At 39.4% G+C, this 16,310-nt stretch overlaps 1 protein-coding gene across 4 annotated transcripts in view; it reads left to right on the top strand.

Annotated features, from left to right (window-relative positions):
• The window catches only part of galnt1 (UDP-N-acetyl-alpha-D-galactosamine:polypeptide N-acetylgalactosaminyltransferase 1), a 205,530-nt gene that overhangs the window by 155,127 nt on the left and 34,093 nt on the right, over positions 1-16,310 (top strand). For all 4 annotated transcript variants that reach the window (XM_088928676.1, XM_088928677.1, XM_088928675.1 and 1 more), the window contains one exon: positions 8,871-9,041. In XM_088928676.1, the coding sequence (XP_088784802.1) occupies positions 8,871-9,041 (171 nt within the window). The remainder of the gene's footprint in view (positions 1-8,870; positions 9,042-16,310) is intronic.

Here is a 16,310-nt window from a genome sequence, read left to right as displayed (position 1 = left end):
GGTTGACCTGCCATCCCTCGTTTTTAATACCATCAAACTAGGTTTAGAACAGGGTAGATTTCTCCTGACCTGGTTGCTCAATGACAAAGGAAATCGACTAACTGGCTGTTTACCGCAAAGCGTTTGTAGTACCAAACTAGAAGACGCATGGATACCCTGTAATTAATTAATCTGAAATTGAAGGTAATAATCTTACGCAGGTAGCTGTCTCCATTCTGAGAGCTGTCCTCAGAGTGGGAAAGGTGAAGTTTTATGTACAAATTTACTTGTAGTTCTATTTTTAACCTTGTTTTTGCATTAGCGTTATTGTATTTGAAACTTAGAAGGTGTCAACCTTCCTATTTGTCAGAGAGAGCAGTTGACGCCATTTGAATTCTTGTCTTTTTCCTTTGTGGAGGATTGGAAAGTGAAAGGCTACTTTAGCCGCGAAGCCGTGAAGCACACATGGCCACACTCTGGGCTGCGGATGTGAAGACGCACCTGGGAATTCCTCTTCAGTGTCAACACCACAGTCCGCCAAAGTGTCTTGTATCCTGCTATGATATCCTGTTCCAATACTGTATTCGGAAAGCCGTGCTCTCCAGTTTCCGTGTTTGCTTATCATATCTGAGAGGGACTGCTCGGGCGACCTTGTTCGGCTCCCCACCATTAGTCATTCTAACAAAAACAAAAACCACTCAATAGCTGTCAGGCTTATAGCTAGTAAACCACAACCTGCCGTCCTCTGTACTGACATGTCAGCAATAACTTAACCAGGGTGGCATTTTGATTTTCTTATACTCTTGGGCTCACACTAACCAGAAGGTCTTGGAATGTGAAATATGACCTATCCTTTTAAGTGTATCAAAGCCAAAACAGAGTGTAGAGAAAACGGTGTCTACGGTACTTCACGAGTCAGCATGAGAATATTTTATATTAAGGACCATATAGTGTCGTTCCAACCTGTACGTGTTCATCATCAGATGATATCAAATGATTACCTGTTAAGAGCTGTTTCGTCAGAAAAAAGGGAGCAGAGTCTTAATTACCAAGTTGAGAAAAGCCTGCATAAAGGGTACATGTCTGCATGCTGAAGTTGTCCATTAATGTAACTTAATGTATTTTTAAACCAAGCCCTGAGTGCATAGAAAAGCAGAACGCAAGCAGATCAGTTACTGGTAGCAGTTACAACTGGTGATTAAAGGCCCAGCTGGAACAAAAACCAGCAGAGAGAGGAGTATTCTAGGACTAGGATTGAGAACCACTGGTTTCTTTGGTTAGAATGCTTATTATTTTTATTTCTTCTTTAAAGTTTTTTTAGTACATGTGTTTTGTTAGTGGACTGATCATTTCAGACTCCTTTAGCACACAGTCTTCAGAAGCAGCTGGGTCTTGTGAACATTCATCCAGTGCAGTTCTGAAATTCTCAGTGATTTAGTTGATAAAGAATGTTGTTTTTCTATACTTACTGTAAACAGATCTAGTTTTCAACTTTCTTTAAGACTTAATATTTGAGGATGTTAGTTCAATCAAGGGCCTGCAATTGATTACAAATAACTATTCTCATAATCACTATAAATGCAATGTCATAGAATATATATTAATTTTATTCAGGTATTTATTGGTCAAACTTAATCAGGTGTCTGTAGACTATACTGCATGGAAAATCTTTTTTTTTTGTATGGTAAACAGAATTCAGGATGGACAGTTGTGATGAACAAAGCAAGTTCATGAATTAAAAAATGCTGATTGTGTACTGTAGGTGTTCTGCTATCATTGTGTAATTTTCAGGTCAGAAAAAAACAGGATTCATTTAAATTAAATCCCACCTTGTAAAATCCCATACAGTCCTAAAGCTGCATGGTATCTGCATGTGGACATGTAATTTTGGTTTTCCCTAAATAATCTCAAATAACCTTAAACAATTTCTAGGATCATGCCTCTATCAGTGTATTAAGCTAAGCCAACTACTGTAGTTCTAACAGAAGGCACTTTGAAATTGTCTTCTTTTTGTGACCTTAATGTAATAAGGTGGAGAGTAAGTGGGTCTCTCATCAAAGAGTTATTGAGTAAAATTGATTGTACTTTCATGGAAATTGCACATAAATTTTACATGAAGTTCACACTGTATTTCCTCTAGGATTCTATTGCTAGGGCTGTCGAAACTGGCTTCTGTGTGACTTTCTTCTCACATTTACAGAAGTGCAATATACAACAGCTCTATTCATTATTGAAAACCTTTTTGCAAAATTAAAACGCAAATTAATATGACATGAACTGGCCTCTCTGACATATTCCCCCGTTTTAAGTGCTCATGGGTTAATCTCAACCTTCTAAGGTCACAGAAAAGTCTTATTCTTTCCATAAGTTTAGCTGATTGTCATGTGAGTAAATAGTGGAAAGCCTGTTTTGTTTCTGTTTAGAAAGTTCAGTTTAGAGCTGGAGGGACTGAGGCTAGGTTATGCTGTAGAAGGAAGGTATCTTAATTGAACCTCCAGGGTAGGTCTCTGTATTTTTTGTTTCAAGGTCTCATCCTAAGGCTGAGTGTGATTGCACTTTCCTCCTTCGAAAGAGCTGGTTAATGTAGAAGGGGCAGTAAATCCATGCTTGAAAGCAGCCTTATCCATGCCCTTTGTGTGCTCAGACAGAGTGGCACTGCACTAACTCAACTGTATGGTGCTGGAGAATGCAGTGTTCTGACCCCAGTAGCACACTTGATGAAGAGGAGATTTGGGGTTCCTGAGTGCTACTTATAAAGCTACTTTTTTTCCTAGGAGGAATATAAATCTAGGACCCCTGGACCACAGCATAAATGTAATAATGTGCCTAAAGAGATGTGTTATTTATGCAATAAATGCTTGTCATGCTAATGAATCAGATGGTTATGTTGGAAGAGCTCTAGTCTGGGGTCTAGTCTGGTAGGCCAAGTGTTGGAAATTAGTCACAGAAATCCGCTCACTCAAAGAGACATGCCGGAGAAAGAAAATAGCGGGTCAAAAAGTCATAGGGTTTAATTTCTTTGTTGTTGTTTGTTTGCACAGAGTATGGAACAAGCATGTTCTCTCAACTAATAGCTGGAAAAATAGCATTTTCTCTGAGCCTAAAGCTTCCCACTGTTATCCTTTTTGTCTCACTCTGCTTGTAATAGAGAATCATTATTGTTATTTCAGTTGTACTGTATGATGTAAAACATACAGTAAGCTTACATTAGTAAACAGTTTCAAGTGTAGCAGTTTTTTATTTTCTAACCTTTAATAAGCTTAGATTATTGATACAGTTTTTTTCTTTTTGGAAGACCTAAAAATAAAGCATGTAAGTGTAAACAATCAGCATTACCCTAGCTTTTTTAAAATCAGAATTATTTGAGCACATTAACTCTTACTCCTAACTAATCAATACATTTTTGTGTTCAATTTAAAAAAAAATATAATGTGGGGCTTTGCCTTAACCATAGAGCAATTACAAGTTGCCTCTGGATGGAGAGAAAGCAATACAAAGAATTCAGAGTCAACACTCTCTCTCCATTATAACAACTCCAGCTTACACATCCGTACAATGAATAGACTGCCATGAACTCTGCAATAACTGAAGTTATATATATGAATGTCTCAGTCACCTGTATTATGGAGCCTCGTGTCTTCCTGTTAGATTGACTCTGGGCTGGACAATCACAGCTCAATAGCACCGGTGTAACAATCCGGCAAAGGCTTCAGAACATTTACTGTATCTACCTCACCTTATTTCCTTTTTCCTCAAAAAGCCTAGTTAGTTGCCGAGCTCAATGGCTCTGCACAGCTCTCTGATTATGGAGACAGGCAAAACCCTGTTTTTTGATGCACAAAAAAAAAGTGAAAGTGTATGTTTAAGGTTGTAGCTGTCCTGGAGCCTGAAGAGCTCACTGTAATGTTTGGTCTTCTTAGACAGATTGTGATTTTAAGTGCACTGTCAGGTAGTTGAGTGATGCATAGACATGTTTGTAGCCCTGCTTATAGACCCTCAGCTGCCTACACTGGCAGAAAATCCCAGTTCGGTCCCCACTCAGTCATATTACTACCTGTATAACAATGCACTGTGTGTACCAGCAGCAACATTAAAACTCTGACCTCAGTTACTGAGTGGAAGAATTGTAAGTACAGATCGGATGCTCAAAGCCTTTTATTCCACAACTGTTGTTGTTTTACAAAATCAGAATCTCCAGTTATTTTTGACAAATTTTCCACGTGTCAGCCTGCCCCTACAAACCCTTCAACTGCACACGGGAGAATGAGGAGGTGCAGACAGACTTCTCCGACTTGCCCACCTTTGCGTAGCTCGTCTTTTGGCTTGTCCCAGGCACCACAGCCCCGTGCTGGAGGTTTAAGTGCTGATTGGAAGATGAGCCGAGAGAGCCCTGACCAACCAGCTCCCCTCTACCCTCCTGGGTTATCCCTGTCACAGTTGGCTAGTGACATCTCCTAGGCTTGAACCCGTAATCGTAGAGTTCAGCCTGCATTCGCATGAGCCCCGTTACCAGATGAGCTTCTAGAGAGGCCCCATTTCACAGGTGTGTTTGAGCTCATTTCCGTCCGTCTTCTAACCGTTTCTTCCGATTCAGTATTGTAGGGGAGCTAGAGCCTATCCCAACAAGTAATGGGCACAAAGCAGGGTACACCCCTGAACAGGATGCCAGTCCATCACAGGGCACACAGACACAAACATAAGATCACTTTATTGGCCATATACGATTTCTTGTATTAAGAATTTGTCTTTTCGCATACCCCAACTTGCTCTCCATGAGACACACGGACAGGGAGAGAAGCTGGGGGTCAGAGAGCAGGGTCAGCCATTTATACGGCGCCCCTGGAGCAGTTGGAGCAGTGCTAACCAAAACACCCCTGTGCCGCCCTCATTTCCACCCACGACCACAAAACAATGAAAACCGTAACCTGGCCAATTCGTTAAAGTGGTCTGATTACATTCTTTAGATTCTCTTTCTGTCATGCTTTGGATTAATAAGCTGTTAATTTGTCCACCATATGAAGTTTCACCCTTATAACCATCCATGAATATTCGGCTACATTAGATGCAGTCACAATTGAAGGTATTTATTTGCATTTTAGACAAAATATTTTCTACAAATATTTCAGGTATCTGTGTTTTTTTTTTAAATAATAGGTGCCAAGGTTTGCAGTCAGAGTGGTAATTAATTCTGAGGGGAAAAAATGGAATTAAAGTCCAATGAGCTGCCATTAGAGAAAGGCTGGGAGAGAAGAGTAGAGGGTGGGCATGTAATTACTTAAGTGTCAGCCCCCTCAGCCGGTGAGAGAGTGGCTGTGTGTTTCTCAGCTCAGCGTCTGGCAGTGCTGGGACATCAATCACCCCAAAGGGGGGTGAGTCTCAGATACTGGGTCTGCTGCATTCTACTGTAGGTTTCAGGACTAAGTTCTCTACACGTTCAGTGGGGGATAAATGCAGCGTTCTGTATCTTGGGTGACAAAATAACCCTGGATAAGAGGATGTATTTAATTACAAAATAACTGCCCTGTTTTTTTTTAAGTATGGGAGTGATCAGTTGCCAAGGGGCCTGGTATACACAGTAAAGTAATTGACTAGAACCAGTTTTTCCAAATAATAATGAATGTAGTCAGCTTGCCTGCGATTGCTCAACCCTGCCAGAGAGTTCTTAAAGACATTCGTATTCCACAATGTGCCATAAAAATATGATTTTTGACAGGAGTGAGCCATTTCTAACACAAGCCTTCTTTCAAAAAACAGTGGTAAATTAAGTGGTGCGGTGAAAAAAATTATTCTTTGTTTTCAATACCAAATGGTTGTATATTGTTTTCCACACAGTAAAAAAATTACACATATTACACTTGGTATAAAATCCCTTCTAACTTTGCTTAGGAAGTGTTTTGTATTTTGGTCATGCATTTCTGTGAAATACAGCTAACCAATTACCCAACTGTGAACTGTGTTCCTGCATTTTTGGGGTTTTTTTGTATTATGTTCCGCATTTAGTTTTTTCTGTGAAATGAAAGCCTGTTTTGTGACGTAAAAAGCACTTCTGTAATGATATCTCTCATACTTAATACTCAGGACCTAGCTCAGACTCTGAAGACAAACTTACCGATCAAAGGCCTCTTCCTTTAAGTAGTAAGATATGAACCTTAAGGTCACATTGTTAAATTTATGCATAAAATGCATACACTGTGACCAAATAAAATCTTTGGGTGCTTTTTTCCCCATTTAAAAGTTAGGCTATTAAATTCTTCTAGCTTTCGCTTGAACGATTGTGTGTAGAATGTGTCTTAGGCCTCTTAGAAGTATATGAATGCATTTCCTGCAGGGAATTTTGATTTATGACATTAATTAAAAAGAACAATTAAGACAATTTCCTCTGCCCAGAGCTACTCATATTTTAATCAGTAGGTCTGGCATTTTGTCTTGTGACACACTTGCAATTTCACTTATTACAGCAGTTTGGCTGAAGCTGGACATCTCTGGGGAAACATGGACCTTAAAGTCTGAATTGAAAGAGAAAAATTCATTCAAAGGGCTTCCATTATGGTGTGACACAAAAACCCAATTCCCCTCTGCATCATTAGGCCTTAAAACACAGAGAACCAGAATAGAAAGTAGTTTTCCTCTTCCCTGTTCATTTTCCTTCTATAAAACTAATTCCTTGGTGTCCATTTCCTGCTTCATTTTGTAGTAAACCTTCAGGGATTATACTGTTTCAGACACTCAGATCGTTTTTCCTTCAGTCTCTACCGCCTGGGACTCTCTGCCTGATCAGGGATATCTGTTGATATTGTGCATAAACAACCGCGTCGAAACTCCTTCCCATCTTCAGATTAGTCATCAGTAAAGAAAATAGTTCGTACAAAAGTTCCTGTCTTTTGTTCCTTAATATAAATTATTATACCTCAGGAAGAAGAAGTCGTAGTGATAAAAAGCATTTTATCAACCGGTGGTTTTTACTTTGATGTACAGCAAACGTTTTTTTTTTTCCATCTTAACTTGCAGCCTGTCAGTTTTTACTTGTTGTGAGAGATGGAAAAGAGGTGATCAAGTGCTCTGGCATTGACCTGAGTCACCCTGTGTACCCGCTGCGCTCCGGTGGGTCCCTCATATTCATTCTGTATCTCGGATGTGTGATTTGCACATAGTAGAGCAATAAGGTATCAGTCTGTTTAGATTGCAGTCATTATAGGTGAACTTCCTATTCCTCCACAAGCTTGCATGATTAAATTGGCACAATGCACATTATGGGAGATGAGGTTCCTGCCTGTACTGCCGTTGATGTTGCTTGAGTCCCTGCAAAATCGTACAATTTTGGTTACCATGATATAGAAAAGATATAGCTGCTCTGGAAGTTCTGCTCTTCCAACTAGATATCTTGCGGGGTTTTAAGGGAATGTCCTGCACTGGCAGGCTGTAGGAACCAGACCCCTGAGTCTTGAACAGAGAGCACTATGAGGGAAACTGATAGGAGTTTACAAAGTCAGCCTAGCAGGTTTCTTCAGAAAGGGCAGTAAAACACGAACCAGAGAACACCACTGGAAACTCTGGGGACGTGCATTTAAAACCAAGAAAAAGTAGCACTTGTTTACCTAAAGTGTGTTGGGAGTGAGGAACAAACAGCCCAGCCATGTTGTTGAAGCCAATACACTGGCTCCTTTAAAGAGTGGATGTAGGCCTTAGATTTATTAATTGCTGACTACAAAATGGGCTAGGTGGTCCAAAAAGCCTCTCTTTATTTTAACCTGTCTTATGTTCTCATGACGTTCTTCACCAAAGAATCATCACTATTTCATGCAGCAACATTTAACCTTATTTCTCTTTTAACAATGTAAAAAGTTTATGCTGTTTTCCTTTACTTTGTTTTTAGTCATTTCTGTATGACCCTCTCTGTTGGTTTCTTTCAGCATCTGTCTGTACAGTATGAATCTTGTTAAAATACAGGGTGCACTATTCCTGAAGATGAGATACTGTGGCTTTTTCAGCACCCTGTATATACTGTTTTTGTTAGACATAGGATACAGAATATAATTTTCCCTTTTACCAATAAGGAAAAAGGATAGACTATGTATTTCTACATGCTTTCAATTATTCTGCACCTTCTATTTCTCACGTGTGTAGATACCAAAACACAGGTCATAATACAGCTCATCTCTTTACAGTAGATGCATTTCTAGAAAAAAACTAGAAAAAACCCAGCTTGGTCTAGAATGACTGCAGGCTTGATATCCATTTTTTAATGTCTCTGAAGCATGTAGGAACATTTGGAGTACAGTGTGTGCATTCATCAACACACCCGCTGAAGAACAGAGTGTGACTGCTGCCTCTGGTGCTGTATGTGTACTCTAGGTGAAAATAACACAGAACTGTGAGCTGCCTAGGCTAAGGCAAGCCTTGATGAGAAGGCTTAAAATAAAAAGGTTATGTTAGGAAAGTGTATTTAGGCTAATTTTCAGAGTTATCCTAGGTTTTATTGTCTGTTATTATGATGTCTGTATAATTTGATGTTACTGTAAGGGAGCAAAAAGGAGTTAGGTCCTAATGTAGTACAGTGTGTTGTTTTATATTTTGCAAGTGAAAAAGCAGTCTTGCAGGCAAAAGCTACTTTTAAACATTCTCAAGCTTGTAAAGCTAAAATGTACAACATTTAATTTAACTGCCAGCATCTGCCTGTTTTCAGGCTTTTTTGGTTTATCGCCTCTCTTATACAGAAATGTTGTCTCTGTGTTTGCAATGTCATCTGTCAAAGTGTTTTACTTCAGATTCAGTCAGAAGAAAAAAAGGTAGTTATGAGAGGGCGAATGTATGACAGTGCAGTGTCAAGGGGTGTTTGTCTCTGTGACGGATGAAGTCAAATGACGTTGTGCGTCTGTGTGGCCGTGTTGCAGGAAGACAGTGGTGTGCCCCATAATCGACGTCATCAGCGACGACACCTTCGAGTATATGGCAGGATCGGACATGACGTATGGGGGGTTCAACTGGAAGCTGAATTTCCGCTGGTACCCCGTGCCCCAGAGGGAGATGGACCGCAGGAAAGGAGACAGGACTCTGCCCGTCAGGTAACCATGACAACTCCAGGGCTCTTTCAGTCCCTCCCATGGGGCTGCAGTGTAAGTCAGGAGGGTGATGTGTACCAGCAGCTAAGTTATGGCTGAGCCTCAGAAAGTCAGTGCAAAGTCATGACACCGAGACAGAGTATGCGGTATAGCAAGTGAGATGGGAGCTGAGGGACTGCAGTGAAGGACAAGGTCTAGTGTTCGGTAGCTGCCTCTTGTTTTCCTCCTCTGCAGTCAGACATGTGCATCTCCAGACTTGCTTTTTAGAAAAGGGGGTGAAATAGCGTAAGAACGGCAAAGCCTCAGCACTAGACAGGCAGCTTATGTTCTGCAAAATCTGAATTACTGGTTTTTTGTGACTCAGATTGCAGTGCCTTTAAAAAAAAGCCTTTTGCTGTGAGATGTGTAATACCATAATGCTTTCGGATGCCGTGCATTTTGTGTGTCAGTCTCTATTAAAGCAAAATTGGAGGTGATGCCTGCCTCCCTGCAGGGTTTCTTTTAAATCAAAATAAATCTGTTGTTCTTTTGTCATACCCCAGGAACACCTATCTGGTGATTAATATGAACCTCAATATAGCTTGCAGAAAGCTCCCATCATTTTAAAATGTCTGCTTTTCTGTCAGAGCTAGTCTTAAGCACTCTGCCCTTTTTTATAAACATCTGCGTAAAGTGTTTCTCACCTAAATGCTGGGATATTATTGCAGTGGTACTGTATGTTTTCAGGATGGTCCTTTTCCTTCAGGATTCTTTTGAAGTCCCATTTTAATTTGTTTTACAGCTCTGAATTACACAGCTTAAAGCTATGTGCATCCTTGCTGCTTGAATATGGAGCATTTGGATATTGAAATCAAGAGTTTGCATTGAGATTTTAAACAAAACAGTACTAACCAAATGGAACATATTGAACATACAGTATGCTGTTGCCTTCCAAAAACTGAATTGTGTAACACTTGCTTTTTGTGTGATAAACTTGTTTCCCCCTCAGTGTTTCAAACAGATTGCATGTCTTATTTCCAGATCAGTCTGACTATGGAATTGTGAGCGCTGTGTAATGGGATATTTCAGTTCCTTTCTAAGCCTATGAGGCTAATAGACCTGGAATTTCTCCCAGATAGTATTAAGCAGACAGCCATTACAAAGCTTCCTTAGAATGGGATACTAGTATACTGATTGTTAGCTCCCCTCAGATGCTCAATTACTGTATTTAGCTTGGTGAACTGGCGCAGCAGCGGTTCCTAACCTTTTAGAACATGATGACCTTGATGTGTGGATTTCTCCCGCAGACACCGCTTCTGTATGAACACAGTGCTGTATATAAAATCTAAAAAATAATGGGTTCATGTAACTTACGCCACTTTTTATATTTAGGCATTTAAATGGAATACAAAGCAATTTACATTTGCTCTCGTTTCTACAGTTGGGTGTTTTACTGGAACAGTCTGGGTGAAACATGTTGCTCAAGGATATACTGTAGCAGCAGTGGCTCTTAGGATTTGAACCTCCCAAGAGTCCAGAACCCAAACCACTGCTCCACACTATTGGGACTACAGAGTGCTGTGTGCCATTTTGCACAACAGAAAATGAAAGCATTTTTGAAAATGAAGGTCATTCATCAACTAATTGTTTTTTGTGATCTGTATTTGTTTAATTTGTTTGTGTTTTAGTGCTGTTTTATACTTTGGTATTTTTTCACCATACTGACCAAACCATAAGGCTCATATTATATTCACAGCTGACACTTGTACAAAGCAATGTTGTTCTCATATTGAATTGTTCTGTCTGAGAGTGTTTATCCAGGGACTGTAAGTGAAAGAAATAAGAAAAGGAAGGTTAAGCTCTATACACTAACATTGACAGCAAATGTTAATGCAGATTTGTGATGGAATAATATACTAATTGTAGAAAAAAACATGATATGATGTGTTTGGTAATCAACAAAAGCAGAGTTATTGCTATTGATTTCAAACCAGAGATCTCTCCTCATTTCACCTTCCATGCACAGACACTGCCGCTTTTGTATACATATTTAAAAATAGTTACAGCAGCAGAAGAAATAACATTTTCTGTACAGAGACGTGTATTCTGAGCAGGAACGCCAGTGGCAAACTGCCTTGAAATTTTGTTGGTGATTGGGAGGTACTATGCTTTGCTGCTGTATTCTGAAACAATGAGTGTTACTGTTTTTGGTCCTGTCATTTTTATAGCTTGGAGTTCTTCTGTTGCAATTAAAAAGAACCCGAATTTCATATTTGTTCAACACAGTCCTAGATTGGACTGGTGTAATCAGACTATTGAAATTGGATAATTAAAAATGCGCAGTATTATTCTCAAAGTCAGTTACGTCTGCTCTTGTACCACTGAGGATGTTCTAAACATGCTGCCGCTTAAGCAAACCAAGTAGAAAGCAGAGCTTTTCGAAAGAATGCTACCTTTTCTTGGTTTTCTGAAAAAGAAAGTTTAATTTTAATTATACAGTACAAAATGTTAATGTTGATAACACACTTGCCATTATTAGAAAAACATACCAACAATTTAAAGGTAATTTAAAACTTACAAAATGGAAAACTATTGTTCTATATACACATCTAGTTATTTTAATGGGGTTTAAGTATTTGTTGAATTGATTACAATACAGTACGTAGCCAGTGATGCAGCCTATATTAGAGAAGAAGTAAACACAGATGTGTCTAATAGAGTGATTGGGGTAAAGTACATAGAGACAGAATATAGCTGCAAGTGGGACTTGAACCTGTAACCCCATTCTGGATAAGGGGAATTATACTGTATATGCTTTGGAGGCATAGCTTTAGCAAGATGGCAAGACTGCAGTCCTGTTGAGCACATGGATTAGGAGCAGTTCAGTCTTACACAGGCTGTAAGGAGCACTGACAGCCACATTGTTCTCTACACACTTCTGTTAATGGGACAGTGACCTTTCCTCCCTGTGGAGTCCTCCCATGGAGAGCTGCAGCTTTCCTTTGGACTGCCTTAGTCTGCTCTATTTATTCCACACAAAATAAGGCTGAAAACAAAATGCAGAGAGGGAGGAGAGGAGCAGGAGCAGGAGCGAGAGAGGGGATGCTAGTGTGACTGTACTGCAAGGTGACAGCTGGAAACCATCCACCAAAAGAGACGAAGGGGATGAAAGTTGAAAAGGTCAATGATGCAAGGCCGGGGCAGGAGTGTAAACCTACGAGGCCTCTAAATCAGGACAGCTGGCCTCTGGCTGTGTCTTCATGAGGCAGAGCAGAAATGCAATAGCAGGCTACAGCTAAGAGTGTCTTTTATTATAATGATCTCAGTTTCCTTTCATCTTAATAACTCTTCTTCAGGACACAATAATGCAGTAAATGGAATTTCTGACCAACAGCTTCAGCATGTGGATTCCATTGAAGGGAACAGTCATGTAAATTTGAGTCGCATCTCACGTTTAGAATTTATACCTACTATATGTACATCTTTATTTACTTTTTTGTCTCCTTTTATTAATATAACCAGAACACATTCAGATAGAAGCATTCTCCAGAAGACCTGATTTCCTCTGGACAACACTCACTAAAACAATAGCAAACACTGTCTATCACAGAGATAAATAGATTTCATTATGGATGCAGCACAAAAGAAATATCTTTTTATATGAAACAGAATTCTGTGATATGAACTTGAAAAAATGGAATTCATCCTTGTTTGAAGTAGTGCAGCTCTGAAGTAGTAATTACTTGGTTTGATTCTGGTGTCTCAATTTGATTTTGGTCTATTAGCATATACTCTCTTGTGGCGAGACACCAGTGTGGCATATTATCAAAAGACCATGAGCGCATCTGGCTTGTTGTAGTTAATTGATTACAGGGCCCTGTGTTCTGTTCTAGTAACATCAAAGTCAATCCACCTCACATACGTAGATGATCTCATAACATCATCTATAAACACTTTTCTATATCTGCTTCCATTTTGCTTCCAAAATTTGTCTGCCTTCCTGTTAGCTGGTTGAAGCAACAGCTGTATTTGACCCTTCTAGAGCACATAACAGGCTCCAGTGATTAGGCCAGACATTGGTCTTACATATTCTGCGTTAGTCTCCACTGCTATTTTTACTATACTGTGTCTGTCATTCTACAGTATGTCATGATTCAATCCCATCAAAAGGATTCTCAAATCCATTTACTAAGAATTGACCATAAAAGAATCTAAAGACTATTACTACTATTTTATACTGTTATACATTATTATATATTATATAGTATTTATTCACAGTTTGTTTAATTGTATTAATGAAAAGCTTGAATGAAAAGGTAGGAAAACAGCTAAATTTTTTAAGACTCTCATACACATGTAAAACTATATGGACTTGTGTGTCATTGTAAACCCTGGCTAAGCAGAGGATGTTTATTTATTTAATCAAACCTTGAAGACTTCCGGATTATTTTATAACTGATTCATCCCAGCACCTATTTAAACAACATGTAATCTCATAGGTCTCAACCACATGCTTCTGTGAATCTTACACTATATTGCACTAATGTTTTTAGTTTTCCAAGGGTTAATTTACCTGTTTAAAGTGCTTTGACAGTACAACTTTCTGTCTCACCCAACTGGAGCTGAACAAAGTTAGTAGTAGGTAGTTCTGAATGCTAAATATTGTGTGTTTGGGTCTTCAGGGCATTAACGACGGTAATGTGCCTTAAGCACTCTGCCCCAGTCTTCCCAAACAAATCCAGCCTTCCTCCTCATGAAATATACTGTATGCCTGGTTTTGTTCATAGAAAAAATAACCGTTGATAACAGCCATTAGACTGTTCTCAACCAAAGAGAGGCCAAAGAACCTGGGATCTTTCACTAAAAAAACATTATCATCACATTTGTAGTTTTTCTGATTCTTTGTGTAGTATGAAATTATTTTTGTGTTGCAGCATTGCACTGGGTTGGAAATTTGTTAGCTGGTGCTTTAATGACCACGGCTCGGACTACTTTAGTTAACATTGGCTCCCAGTGTGGCGCACAATTCCCAAATGAAATACGCAATTGTGATGAGGAGAAGGCGTACTGTAATCAGTAACTGGGCATTGTGGCTGCAAAAGAACTGCACTAACCCTGCTGTCTCCAAAATCCAGTTTTCAATGTTTTTCCCCTAAGATTGGCTGCTTCTGTGTCATTTCACTGCTTTGTTGGTCAGATTGACCATCAGAAAATCAAGAAGGATTCAAACTCGGCCTACCATTCGTTTATTCAAGGGGTCAGTAATTGCAGCTGTGGAGGATATTTTTATAACTTGACTGAACTGATGATCTCTAGTTGAAGCAGTACTTCCAACTGGATGTTTTGTATTAGTGAATAAAACGTTCCTAGTTCGGACTGAGACTCAGGGCTTGCTCTTTCTTGATGGTCAATATCCTACCATGAATACCTAATCAGCATCTCACCTCTTGCCACTGAAGGGGTGCACCTGTGTACTGCTACACAATTTTCACAGAGAAAAATGTACATTAACACAATTCAGTTCTAGCACTGATGGCTTCACATTTCCTACTGTATATGTGAGAGAAGTACTGGAAAATGGACTAAAACTGTAGGTGAATGGTCCTTTGGGGTTTACTTGCTTATTTTAATGTTGTGAAGTGTAACGACTGTGGAACCTGTGGGCCCACTTTAGATGTCTTCTAGAAACTGCCATGGATCATGCGGTTTGCTGCCCAGGGTTTTCTTTTCTGTTTTATAGTCTACCTCAGTTTTTACACAGGATGCAGTACAGAAGCTACATGGGCGGCTTGGGGAATTATTTCCTCTGCCAGAGTGAATTTTTTCATTTGCCTTGTCATCAGCTAGGAAGAACCAAGGTTTACTTGTTTCTTCACCCCCTCCAACACACACGATAACCAAAATTTGCTGAGCAGTCAAAATAGCTTAATACTTAGAATTAAATAATCCAGAATTAAAGCTTAGAATTAAAACTTTAGCTCTGATGGGCTGGCGTCCCATCCAAGGGGTATCCTGCCTTGCTCCCATTGCTTGCTAGGATAGGTTTCAGCTCCCCCATGCCCCTGAATTGGATAAAGCACTTAGAAAATCCATGGATGGATGAAAGATAGTGAATTTAAATAAATATAGTGAACAGCGAGAGAACATCTGGAAGTAACGCTTATAGTTTTCATGATTTACAGTCTTGTTTTAGGATTTCTCAGTTTCCGATGGCTGTTCCATCTTTTTTTCTGTTGTTGACGGTGTAATCGGAGTGGAAAAGCTCATTATCTGAAATATATTGTTATCTTGTCACGCCAGTTTACATCACAACTGCAGTGACAACAATGAGCCACCTTAGTGCCAATACTCCTGCCACCTTCAACGTGAATGGAGAGAATCTGCTTGTCACTTGTCACCTTACCATGCTGTTCCATGTCCGATATGAATGGCTCTTAATGACAGCGATGATCCTGGTATCTGATTTCATTAAAGAACTTGGTTCTCCATTAGGTATTCATTAATTAGGTAGATGTTAATGCACCCTGAAAGCTCCTCATACTGCAATCACTCCCTGTATTCATCAGTGATGTGTTGACTGCACTGACAGAGTCAGTCACTTCCGAAGGAATTAATCAGATATAATGACCAGTCTGTATCTGCAGCTAAGCAATGCTTTGTCAATGACAATTGTGATCATCTTGTAGGAGACATGAAGTTGCAGGTACAGTAGCTGCTGACTTCACAAGCCTGGATTTCTAAGGAAGAAAGTTTTCTAGCTTTCAGTATCCTTTATGCTCAGTCTTTCTTTTCAAAACACTAATCTTACATATTTTTTTAACTATGCATGTATGACTTTCCCGAAGCTCTGCTTTGTATACGCTGACACTTTCCATTCTTGTTTCATACAAACTGTATAATATAGAACGAATTTGGAATTAAACTATAAAACACTATTCACATGCTATAAGCAGAACATATACAGCACATTGAATGTTAGTTGTACAGTAACGATGTAAAGTAGTTTCATGAGTTTGGTGTCTGCTTTCTTCTGACCTGATCATTGAAGCCATTTTCTTGCAAAACATCAGGCAACGGTAACTGAATTTTGGAATGGTGAAACTGGCAGGGTATTTGTGAATCAGTGTATAGTGGGGTGCAATCATTTGATACAGGATATGGATCAGCAGCTGCTTTGTCTAATCCAGTAAATCTAAACCAGGATCCATGCGATTTGAATTGTGCTCCTCTAAGACAGTGTATGTTTTTGTTCTGCCTACTAATCATTAACCTCATTAGGGGCATTATTGGTAA

The sequence above is a fragment of the Atractosteus spatula genome, chromosome 12 (genome assembly GCF_055471065.1).
Source record: "Atractosteus spatula isolate fAtrSpa1 chromosome 12, fAtrSpa1.hap1, whole genome shotgun sequence".
Lineage (NCBI taxonomy): Eukaryota > Metazoa > Chordata > Actinopteri > Semionotiformes > Lepisosteidae > Atractosteus > Atractosteus spatula.
This window is presented reverse-complemented; position numbering and strand designations above follow the sequence as displayed.